The following is a 12,974-nucleotide window of genomic DNA, read 5'->3' as shown; positions in this document are numbered from 1 at the left end:
GGTTACTTCTCCATCTCTCCTTTTGACCTACTTTACAAATTTATTTGTTGATAAAACTTCATTGTTTACTTTTGTCACAAACTGAATTTTGCTGATTATATCCCTGTGATATCATGTAACATGGTTTTCTGTATGATGCATTTCCTGTAAAATGATCTAGATTGTAGAGGCTAAAAACATTTGTAAGGGTTGAATAATATCCTACTAGTAAAATAGCTTTGGAACTTCTAGTTGTTCTCAATATTCACTACTATAAACCATGTTAATAAACATTTTTTGTGCAAATCCTTACCAGATTTCAGATTACTTTTTAGAAGTGGAATTACTGAGTTAAAGAGTATACATATTATTGAGGTCTAGATATGGATAGCCATATTACACTCTAAAAACTCTGAATAATTTACAGTTCATTCAGCAGGGTCCATAAAGACCATGCTCACCACATGGGAATTATATTGCTAACCCTGTGAGATAGAGAAGAAAACTGAGGCTCAAGAAGGGCAAAACATTAGCTCACACAAGAGAGGTAGAACATTCAAGATCTGTTGACTCCTACCATAAGACTGTCCTTGCCACTAACTATGCTGCTTCTTTGTGGCATCAGTGAGTGTGTGGATGCTTTTTGAAATTTCAATTTTCAATAAGAGCATAAAATTACTACTGAGATCATTCCTGAGTTTAATAGTGACCACACATAGCTTTAAAACTACAAAGTCTTGGGGCTGGGGATTTAGCTCAGTGGCATAAGCACCTGCCTTGCAAGCAGGCAGTCGTGAGTTCGATCCCTGGTACTGATAAAAACGAAAAAGACAAAAGAAAAAAAAAAAACCTACAAAGTCTCAAGACAAAAATGGTTTAAATGCTATCAATAATTTTGTTTCTGTGTATATTGCTATATTTTATAATAAAGTAATATTACATTTAAACATTGAAAAAGATACATTTCTGCCTTTTCTATGCTGAATGAGGAAATGAGCGAGATGGATGTATGTCAGGGTCTGGTCCAGCTCCGGCTACACCTGGGAGGTGTGAGCCAGAGAACAGCCCCAAACATTGGGCTGGAACCCCTTCTCAATTTCTTAACTGACAAAAGTACCCATATGGTAGCAGAAAGTGCAGTGAGATTTCTGATCAGTTCATATCTGGGAAGGTGAGAAAACAAGTAAGGGAACAACTGCACATGCTCTGTATGCAATACCCAGGAAAATTCAAGACAGGCTTGTGGTTCTGCACACAAAAATCATCAATCCAACTGACAATATATCTATAAGAAAATAACATTTACCAAATGAGATTCAAATCAGAGGAGGATGGCACAGGTCTGTTCTGAAGCACTGTGGTATCTTTTGTTAAGTCATATGAGTTAACCTATTTGGCAGAACTACTGTTGTTTTTTTTCCCATAATTCCTTCTTCTTTTAAGAAGAGGTATGTGTGTTTGTGTGTGTGTGTGTTGCTAGGGATCAAAACCAGGGCTTTACACATGTTAGGCAAATGTCTTAGCAATGAGCCACATTCCCAGTCCCTGGATTTGTAACTATGTGTGTAACTATAATAATACCCTATGTAAAAATGTATTTTCTCTAGGAAGGCCCACTGGAACTGTACTGGAGCCTCAGGCCAGGTCCTTCACCACATACAGCAGGAAATGTGGCTAAGGTGTCCGGATGACATGAATATAGGCCTGCTACACCACAGGGTAATCCATGAGAGAATAGTGAGACAGAATGGTACTCATCAGCAGAGAGGCATAAGCTCCACAGTGACCATAAGACACAGGAAAATTGAATGGGATCAGGCAACTGAGAGAAAGGGCAGGGAGGCTAAAAGTCAAGTGCTGTAAGATAAATGGTTGTAGACCCAAAGGGCCTGGTGCTCTCCAGCAATAAATATGCTTGGGGAAAGAGGACAAGCAGATGGAAGGGATAAGTGAACAAAGCAATCAAGAGTAAAGAAGATACTGAATGAAGCAACTGGTCCCAAAAAAGCACTACAAGAAGCCAGAGGAAATTTATGAACTGTGAAAGAAACGAATGCAGGGGAGGGCATTCTCTTTTTCCTATTAACCTACCATAAGCTTCAGAGTACAACAAATTGCATGGATTTGGAGAGCCAGAGATCAGTACAGACCACAGAAGAGTTGCTGACTGATGGAACAGGTAACTGGTGAACACCAGAGGGAATCATGCTGGGAAATTAAATGTCCTACTCGTTCAAGATTCTGCAGGGAAAAGGAGTTCAGATGCCAAAGTGGGAGTAAATTTCCCTGGGGAAAAGGAGATCTTGAGAGGAAAGACAGCTAACCTTGAACAGGTGTCAGAAATTGCCACAGCTGTGTGGCAAACAGATGTTGGCAATCCAGTTAGATGTGAGTTCCAGCCTCAGCTTTCCTACCTACTTTTACACTTATTCATTGTATAACCTTAGCTGAAACACTTAACCTCTCTCAGCAATTTCCTCATTTATAAAGCCCGAATTAGAAATCCTATACTTACAGGGCTGCAATGACTCTTACAATACCTCATATGTAATGAGCACTCCATATTTGGTGGCTATTATTCTTGATTTAAGCCTGAAACGAATTTGAAACCACAGAAAAACTGAGGGAAATTCTCAGACATTTCTTGAGTTAGAGAGAGCTGATATCATGAGAGCTGTAAGAGCTCCAACATGACATATCTTAACATCATACAGCCAAATATCAAGAATGGCAGCTGAGTTTGAGGTTGCTTTTCAGTAACATTTTCCTTCTCTCTATAAATGTGGTGTATCCTCTGTCAGGAATTTGTGGAGAATGTTGTGATAAACACTGTCCTTGTGCAGGCATCAGGGTTTAAATTATTTTAATATCACTTTTAAAATAAAGTTTAAAAAATCCATTTTACCTGATAAGGTCCTGAACTCGACTGTTAAAAGCATCACCTTGTGAAGGTTTGTTTTTCATTTCCTGTGTTGATATTTTTGGTGTGGTTGGCCGGCTGTTTCCATCTGGTCGATTAGCAATCAGGCAGCCAAAAACCGCAGCAATGACTTTGAGAAGTCCAGTTGTCAGGCCTTCAAAAACTTGTTTATTTGTATTTCTTCCCAAAATAGCATTATTTTCATCTGGAACATAAACCTAAAAGAAAAAAAATTTACAGTAAATGTGTTTTGATAAAGCCACTGAAAATGAACAGAGATGATTTAGAACATTTCTGGGATCATAAATAATTTTGAAATTCTAGTGGGGATGATGCAATGGTCAAGGATGTTGGCTCTGAAGTCAGACAGCCAGTTCAAATCCCAGTATGGCCTTCACAAGCTAGTGACCTTGTGCAGATTACTACTCAATTTTATCATTCATTATTACTGCAATTTCATCATTTATAAAACAGGTAATGGAAGTACCTATAATTCAGGTGCCTGTCAGGATTCAGTAGCTACTGAACATAAAATGCTTATCAACACATGCATAGGCACAGAATATTAATCTATATTAAAATTTTATACTAACTCAGAAAATACAGCCATTAATAAGTAGACATCATGGGGGCTGGGGATTTAGTTCAGTGGCATAAGCACTTGCCTTGCAAGCAGGCAGTAGTGAGTTCAATCTCTGGTACCGATAAAAACAAAACAAAAAAGACAAAAAAAAAAAAGTAGACACCATTCTTTATTAGAACAAATTTTAAAAACTAGACTCTACATTCCTCTGTTATGATGCATTTGCATTTCTTATTACAACATGGCAAAATAGTTGCTTTCCTGGAACAGTAGAGTCACATTTGGCTCTGTGTACAGCTTATAGGAAGTAATGTGGCTAACAGTTGGATGTGGAGTCACAAACGAGTTGAGTTCTGATTCTGAAGCTATCTGATCTGAGGGATCTGAGAAACCCTGCTGTCAGCCTTCAGAAATTTGTTTATTAATATTTCTTCCAAAAATAGAAAGGGTTTGGGAGGGATGGCTACTTGGGACAGTACATGCAGCAGATGAGACAGGGGGCACAAAGGACAGCTAACTGGCCTCTTTTAGGTGTTCTATAGTTTCCCCCTCTTTTCAGCCCCACCCACACTCTTGTTATCTGAGATAGCTGGTAATCCTAATTCTCGAGCCTTTTGGCACAGTTTTCTTCTGGCTTTGTTCCTGGCAGTTTAGTTTTTAGCTTTTAGGTACATTTCAATCATCTGCTTTCCAGATTAAAACATATTTGCTTTCTTTTCCTTCCTGTGCTTTTTGTTTAAGGGCTTATGACTTTATCTATTTACTGTAAAGTTACTTGGGCATCCAGACAGAAAGAATGTAACTTATGTGTTTAATCAGCCATATTTTAAAATTAACTCCAGTAACTTCTCTAGGAATACAACATCCTTGCTCATTCACATGCTACAAAAGAATGAGTAATAAAAAAAAAAGAAAAAGAAGGAGTAATACATTTCTGGGTAATGTAAGGGTACTTCATTACAAATATCCATATTTCCTTTTTTCAACAATATTGTGCTGCTTTTCATCATGAAATCTTTCCAATAAAATATTATGCATTTATGCAGGTATATTTAACAACCTTTTGTCTATCTGGTATTTTATTCAATTATTGCATCCTTTAAGAGAACAGCTGAAATAAAAAAAGAACTAAAAAGGGCTCTCAGATATTAATGAATGGTCACTTGCTCATCTAACATTTGAATACCTAGCACATGTTGGCCGAGGGAACACAGTGGTGCTTTGCTTATCCTTGGGTTTTCCTCCACATTCTCTTCCCCTTCCCTTTCCTTTTTCTTGATCTCTTTCTAGCACTGGAGGTTGAACCCAGAGCATTTACACTGAGCTATGCCCCCAGTCCTTTTTTATTTTGAGATAGGGCATTATTAAATTGCCCAGGATGGGCTTGAATTTGCCATCCTCCTGCTTCAGCTTCCTGGAAAGCTGAGAGTACAGGTGTACAGCACTACATTTCAGCCTTGGGTAACAAGCTGTGCTTTTTTAATTTATAGAACAGAAGGGCCAGGCATGGTGGTGCACACTTGTAATTCCAGCACTCAGGAGGCAGAGGCAGGAGGATTGCTGTGAATTCCAGGCCAGCCTAGGCTACATAGTGAGTTCAAGGCCAGTCTCAATGACATAGTGAGACACTGTCTCAAAATCAAAAGCAAAAGCAAAAACAAAAACAAACAGACAAAAGAACAGAAGGAACATAAAAAAGTATCGACAATCTGAGAAACAAGCACAAGAAAAGCCATAAAAATACAAAAGGTATGCAATATAGAAAGTGGTATCCTCACTCACTTTTATTTTCTATTAAATTATTATGTATCACAAGTCAGTATAACTGCTGATATTCAAAATAACAAGAAATCCTGAGATGCCAAGAAAAGGTTAAATTATGAGCCATGTTCATGAGATGGTGAGGGAAGGATAAAAACTAATGTTTATTGAAGATTTCTGCTATGCCAAGTACACAGGCACTTGCCTTTTACCATCCATCCCCGTAGTCTTGAACAGATTGAGGAATCATATTTTCTTTACCCAAGTTTCACAACTAGTTAACGAGGAGCTGGGCCTTGAACCTTGTCTGTTAGGCTTTAATGCTCAATGTTTATTCCCTTACCCTCACCCACTAAACGCTATCTGGTTCTCTTTTACTGAGCATTCTGGAGAAATTCTCTCCCTAGTGGAGGGAGATGAAAACTAATTGTGGCCAAATGCTGACCCACTTATATATCTTCTGATAAAAATCATGGATTCCACAAGAGCTCTACTCTTTGGCAAGACAGTAAGAAAATATGTGAGGTTTGCTGAGAAAACACTGGATGAAATATATTCACTTTATTATTCAGAAATATAAAAAAGAGCACAGGCCAAATGTCACTTCTTTATTTGACACAAGATAACCAGCTCAATGTAAAGCAAATCAGATATATTTTTACACTGTTCACTGGGATACAGGGTAAAAAGGGTTGGGAAGAGATTACAACTTGGGACAGTATATGTAGCAGATGAGACTGTTCACTGGAACTTTGTGCATAATTTAATAAGCACCATTTTGTCAGTGGCTCATAAAGTCAACACAAACTAAAAAACTTCTGTAACCATTTACTACAAGGCAGGACATGGTGGTGCATGTCTGTAGTTCCAGCATTTGGAAGACTGAGGTAGGAAGACTACCGTGAGTTCAAGGTCAGTCTGCATTCCACAGTGAGCTCTTGCCTACCCTGAACTATGCAGTGAGACCCTGTCTCACAAAACAAAACACTCAAAACAAAAACCAAACAAAGACCAATAAACAATTTACCAGCTACAATGAGAACCTTGAAGAAGGCAGGCTTCCTTTGCTAGGTTTGTGGGCATGAATGGGACCTCAAATGGGGGGCATCCCCGAGCTGAGTGACTTTTGCTTTCTCACTGAGATTTCGTATTTTCTGTCTCTTTGAGCCTCATATCCAATTTGGTCACTCAGATTTTTATTTCCAGTAGTGTTTTATCTTATTTACTCATTTAGCATGAGTCCTTTCATGGCTGACCACAGAGCATTCTGCCAATAACCTTTGGTGGAATGTTTCTGAATCCCAGTGAGATTTCACTTCATTCAACTAGTCACAGAAATTCTCTTCTCTTTGTGTAGATTTTTCTTTTGCTGTTTTAAAATTATTTTATAGCAGTGTTTTTATGTATAATCAGTAATAATGTTTATTGTTTTTTTAAATTTCTATTCTTATCTCTAGCAAAAATATTCTTGAAATAATTCTGAAGCACTAAGAACATACAGTCAAATAATCATTAAAATTCTAAATGTTGACCAGGGCCTAATAAAATAATCTCTTTACCATCAGTAGTAACACATAATACATGAACTAATCTGCATACATTAAAAAATGCTTTGAAGGGATTACAATGTGAATAAGGTTGCACAAATCTCACACGTACAACTACATAAAAAATCATGTCCATGAATTCAACGCACTTAGATTGGCAGACCTCAGGAGAAAAAAAGCAAGCAGCTTTTGATAGTTACTTCTGTTTTCTCAGATTCTTAGTTCAATCCACTCTTTTTTTTGTCCTTTCTTCTCCTTCTCAACAAGAACAGGTTTTCTCCAACAAATACACTTTTAGACTGTCCTGCATCTTTGGAAGCAAAATTAAGTCTCTGCTTGGATTTACTGACGTTCTACAAACCTGGATTTGAATTCTGTTGTTTTAAGTTTTTCTTAACAGAGCTCATAACTCTGAGTTTTCTTCCCATTAGCTCAGAAGTATTTAATGCCAGAGAACAAGATTAACAGCATCTGTGTTCCCAAAGAGCATGTAGCCAAACCATTTGCTGACTCCTGTAACTGGGTCTCTCACACTCCTCACTGCCACAGTACTGCCACGGTTCACAAAGTGTTCTTCCTCAGCAGTTTCTTCAACTTTGTAAGGGAGATTCCTGGCAAACACTGATCTCTCGTCCCTAGATGAGGTCTCAGATGCAAGATCAACTCAAATATGAAATTCATCTGCAATCTTGGCCCCACTGCTTTTCAATGCTGTTGTATCAGTACTTTCATTTTTTTTTATTTAAAGAAAAGGAAACAAAAAAATACATGGAGATAGAGTAGAAATAATACAAAATTACAGAAAAACAAACGGTAAGAAATCGCTGGTTGATCAGTTCATATTGTCATCTTAGAAATAGCTTTTCAGGTTACAAAATTAAAGTATTTAAAAAGACATTCAAAAAGTGACACTGCAAACAGTTCTGCTCAATGATCGAACAAAAACTCAGCAATATGGTTATCAGTCTTACACACTTGTTTTACATCTCAAAGAGGGTAAGATTAAACATATCAAAACAGAACAAAACAGTTAAAAAAACAATTTAAAGAAATACAGATTTCAAAGCAAGTCCACTGGAGATCTTCACTGTCTATCTAACTGTCTCTAGTTTCTTACAAATAGTTGTCCCCCTCTTCACCCACATTATATACTTATTGCATATTATAGAACTAATCAAATCATTACAGGATGATGAAGGCTTTTTAGGTCTTCAAGATCCAACATTAGGGAAGACAATAATAACTACCATCGCATCTCTCATTCTCTTCGTGGTAGCTTTCCCATCTCTACATATGCTGAAACTGAACTCAAGAGACCAGACCAATGTCATTCTAATCAGCAAACAGTATTGCTAGAATTTATATCATAATGCTACAAAATTAGCACTGGATTTCTTAGCGTCTCTTCTTCAGAGTATCTGTTCATTACATCTTGTATTATATAATCTGTTCCCGTAAATAATTTTTTAAAAAAAAACTCATGTGTGAAGTTCTACATATATATCTATCCTCTCTGTATTATAGGGAAAAACAAGTCGTAACAAGACAGCAAAACAAATTCCTAGAAAAACATGCTTTGGATAAGACATATAAGACCACAATATAGGTGATCTTCCGTAGTTACTATGTTTTCTCTTGTTATTTTCAATAGATTTGTCCACAACATTGGCTTAATACAGTTAAACATAGTATTACCTATTTTTATAAAAACACAACTTTAAAAGCATTGTACTATTTGAGAGCTGTTAATAATTAATACCAGTATGGATATCCTTTACATCTTGTCATCTTCAGAGTAGTTGCCTCTACTTTTAGGGTTGATACTAACGAGCATACCAAATTCAAATAAAATCATCCAAGGCCAACCCATGGTCTTATGAATCAGATTCAATTAAGATCAGTCATAGTAAGACAATGTAAGTAATACAGGATTTCAGTTTAAGTTAATAGGAAAGTAAGGATAGTTACCATGGTATAACCTGCTATTTTTGGGTCAGATGTCTGTGCCCTCAAATCTGACATGAGAGGACAGACCAGAACAAATTAAATTCAAACTAAATATGACGATAAGACTACTGTGTCTTTTAAATCCTGATACACTATTAACAATGACCTCTGCCTTTTTTAAATAGTGTTTCAGAGCTGTCTATACTAAAGACTATAGCTTTCCGTCTCTGCCTCATGTCTGCTACTCCATTTTTCTGCTATAATTTGTCCACCTTATTCCCTCATTCCACTGTCTGCCCCGTTCATTGAGGCCTCTCTGCCACTATTGCTGGAATCCTGGTATCCCTTCCTCTCTTTCTCTGGAATGTCCGTCAGCACTCTCTGTAGGGTTGGATTGGTGGCCACGAACTCCCACAGTTCCTAAGCATCTTATTTCTCCATTAATTTTGAGAGAGAGTTTTGATGGGTATATGAGTCTTGGTTGCATATTATTTTCTTTCAGGACTTGGAATATTTCTCCCCATTCCCTTCTTGACTTAAGAGTTTGTGTTGATAAGTCTGTTATTATTTTGATAATTTTCCCATTGTAGGTAATCTGCTTCTTTTCTCTGGCTGCTTTTAATATTCTGTTCTTTTGGTGGATTTCTGGAATCTTATTATATTCTAGGCATAGATCTGTTTTGGTTGTAGGTAGCTGGTGTTCTGCATGCCTCTTTTATCTGGATATCATTTCTTTTTGCTATACATGGGAAATTTTGCTTTAATATATCTGTGAATATTCTTTGTATTTCATTTTTTATTGCTCCTGCTTCCCAAGTTATGTATCTTTTTGTCATCTTCTAGCCTTTGAATTGTTTCTTTCTGGTTCCTTGTTATTTTTAAGAGGTTTTTTTCTTTCACGATCATATGTCATAAATCTCTCTTCAAGTTTCAGAAGGCTGGCTTTAGTTTCTGTCAGGATATTTTGCCAGTGTTCAATGGAGTTTTTAGTTTCCTGGTAATCTCTTTGGATCTGTTTCATGTATTCTAAGTTACGTTTAAATTCTTCTTCAGAAGTTTCTCTTTCTTTTCTGATTTCCTCAGTTCTTCCATCTGTGTCCTCTAGGGTGGGGATTGTCATTTCTTTAATTAATCTCTTTGTATCTTGCCTCACTTGGATCAGGAGTACAGCTTTAAATTCATCTATGAGGTCATGGAGGTATTTTTTAATTTTGGCTGATGCTGTGTCCAGTATTGGATGGTTACTGTGTTTGTTCTCTTCAGTGTTTACTTCTCCTGGGCTTATTTTCTCATGTTGGGCAGCTGGAGATTTTTTTAAATTTTTATCGCTTGTCATGTTTCTGGTTTCTTTCAGACTGGAGTGTCCTGGGGGGTGTCTGGCCCACTCCGTATTGCTTAGGGCCTTTCAGAAGCGTGCTGAACTTGAGTTTTTGCTGTCCTTCTCAATTTGCTGTTATGTGGGGGAGGCAGGGATGCAGGGACGGTGCAGGCTAGTCTCCAGCCTCTGTGCTGGTGAATCCGTAAATTAGGCTGTACTTTCTGGATGTCACAGAGTTGCAACTATTTTGTATCTGCTTATTGGGCCCCAAGCAGAGGCTTAACGCCCCAGCAGATCCTGCCAGTTCTCTCTGTGCCAGAAGCAGCTGACTAATGTCACCGTGGTACAGGATTCTGCCCAAATCCCAGCTGTTCTCTTGCCAGACCTCTCTGTGCTAGGAGCACCAGGACAGCAGGTCTGCCCAATTCCAAGATGTCTTCCACTAGTTCTCTGTATAATGCTGAAGCCAACACGGCATCAGGCTCCAGCCCAGTTTCAAGATGTCCTCCACCAGACCTCTCTACAGGGGCGATTTGGTGATGTCACCGAGCTGTAGGTTCTGCCCAACTCTAAGATGTCTTCCACCAGACTCTCTGTGTTATTGATGACCCCATGGTGGCGGGCTCTGCCCAGTTCCAAGATGTTCTCTGGCCAACCCCAGCAGCCGCAGGACACAGTCCCCAGTACTCACCAGGGCTCGATGCAGGTCCTCCTCTTGAGTCTACTGCACACCATGCCGCTTGCCCTCACTGCACTCCCGGCACAGCGTGGAATGGTCAGAAAACTGCACAGCATTCAGCTTTGGAGCTCTAGAGCCTTTCACAATCTCCTGTGGTGCAGCAGGGCAGTCCTGGCTGCTTCGTGGGGTCCCGGGTCTCAATTTCCAGCAGTCACCAAAAGCCAACACAGCTTTTCCTATTGGGTCCACTGGTCAGTTTGCTGCATTAAAGGTGCGGGATTTGCAGCCTCCTGTTATCAGCCTTTCCAGTCTCAGCACGACTTTAAATCCTCCAGCCGCTCTCTTGGTTAATAAGAATCGTTATCCATTCATCTGCCCTCTCCATGTTGTCATATTCTAGCATCTAATATGATTTCTCCGGAGAGACTCTCGGCCCAATCCCCTAGCAAGCCGCCATTTTAGGATCTCCAGTACTTTCATTCTTAAATACAATACAAACATTAATGTTTTTCTGATCAGGATGAATTTACATTTGATCGCTGCCAATTTTTTGGATACAGTTCCTTCTGCTGGAATCAAAGAATGAAGATGTACAGATTCTATTCATACATACTCTTTAAAAAATGACTTCAGTGACCATTTGAAGACTGTAGAGAAAGAGAACAAGAAGTCAACAAGAAGCAAAGCCTCCCTATGAATCAGCACCATGCATAGGCCACTAGGGAGACAGCCAGACACCAGCCTTTCCCCATGAGCCAGTGCTATTCACAAACTGCGGGAGAAGAGAACAAGAAGTCAACAAGAAACAAGCCTTCTTGTCTTGTTTTGCTGTTTTTCCCTATAATATAGAAAGGATTGGTATACATGTAGAGAGTCACACGTGTAGAATTTCTAAACAGTTTACGAGAATAGATTATATAACACATGATGTAATAAACAGATACTCTGAAGAAGAGACACTAAGGTACCCAGTGCTAATTCTGTAGCGTTATGATATAAAATCTAGCAATACTATTATTCTCTGTTCAGAGTGATATTAGTCTGTTTTCTTTTAATTTCAACATACATAGATATAGACAGCTATTTTGAAGAGAATGAGAGACCCTTATTGTCTGGTCTTGAAGACCTAAAACGCCTTCATCATCCTGTTCTGATCAGTTTAGTACTATATTGTTCAGTATGTATTCACTGTATGTGAAGATATGGACAACTATTTGGAAGAAAACAAGAGACAATATGATAGACAGTCAAGATCTCCAGTGGTCTTACTTGAAATCTGTGCTTCTTAAATTGTTTTCTTATGATCTGTTTTGTTATATTTAATTTTACCTTCTTTAAAAAAATTAAAAAAAAAAAAAGAAGCAAGCCCTCCCTGAAAACTGGTACCATGTGCTGGCTGCTGTGGGGAGAGCCAGACGCCAGCCTTTTTTCATGAGTGAATGCCATTCACAAGCTGCAGGGAAAGAGAACAGGAAATCAACAAGAAGCAAGTCTTCTATGTGAATTGGCACCATGTACTGGCTGCTGGGGGGAAAGCCAGATGCCAGCCTTTTCCCATGAATCAGTACCATTCGTGGACTGCAGGGAAAGAGAAAAAGAAGTTAACAAGAAACAAACTTTCCCTGTGAATTGGCACCATGTGTGGGCCACTGTAGAGACAGCCAGATACCAGTCTTTTCCCAGGAGTCAGGGCCATCTACATTGGGGGGCCTTTCATTGTGGGGGAAGAGAACAAGAAGTCAACAAGAAGAAAGCCCTCCCTGTGAATTAGTGACAAGCACAGGCCACTGTGGGGAGAGCTAGATGCCAGCCCCTTCTAGTGCGCAGGTTGTGAAACAAGAATAGCCAACACCTCCCTGCAACACTTGCTATAAGCTACTAGCTGATCCAGAGAAACACAGGCTGCAGTGATAGCTATTGAGGTAAAATACAATTTAATACTTGTAGTGTTTAGTGTTTCACTGACTTTGCTAGTCTAAAGCCAGTAAGTAGTCTGATAATCTATTCAGAGGATAATGATATGCAATGTAGCATCTATGGGTGGTTTCCTTCTGAAGGTGGTGGCCATTGTTGATTCCCTATTATCTTGAAGTCCAGTATTATTTTCATTGTTTTGTTATATTGGGTTTTATTCTGTTTTGCTTTTATTATCTTTGATGGCATAGGCAACTGTTTCAAAGATAACAAGATTTATCATGGTAGTCATTTTGGATTTACTATTATCTTGTTTGAAGTTCTTT

General features: G+C 38.6%; 1 protein-coding gene across 10 annotated transcripts in view; it reads right to left on the bottom strand.

Annotated features, from left to right (window-relative positions):
- The window catches only part of Scaper (S-phase cyclin A associated protein in the ER), a 394,758-nt gene that overhangs the window by 45,810 nt on the left and 335,974 nt on the right, over nucleotides 1-12,974 (bottom strand). For all 10 annotated transcript variants that reach the window (XM_063243413.1, XM_063243412.1, XM_063243407.1 and 7 more), the window contains one exon: nucleotides 2,885-3,117. In XM_063243413.1, the coding sequence (XP_063099483.1) occupies nucleotides 2,885-3,117 (233 nt within the window). The remainder of the gene's footprint in view (nucleotides 1-2,884; nucleotides 3,118-12,974) is intronic.

Source organism: Cavia porcellus, unplaced genomic scaffold (genome assembly GCF_034190915.1).
Source record: "Cavia porcellus strain 051 isolate PalLab524CR breed Dunkin Hartley unplaced genomic scaffold, mCavPor4.1 scaffold_38, whole genome shotgun sequence".
Lineage (NCBI taxonomy): Eukaryota > Metazoa > Chordata > Mammalia > Rodentia > Caviidae > Cavia > Cavia porcellus.
The sequence above is the reverse complement of the archived record's forward strand: the minus strand, read 5'-3'. Positions and strand labels throughout refer to the sequence as shown.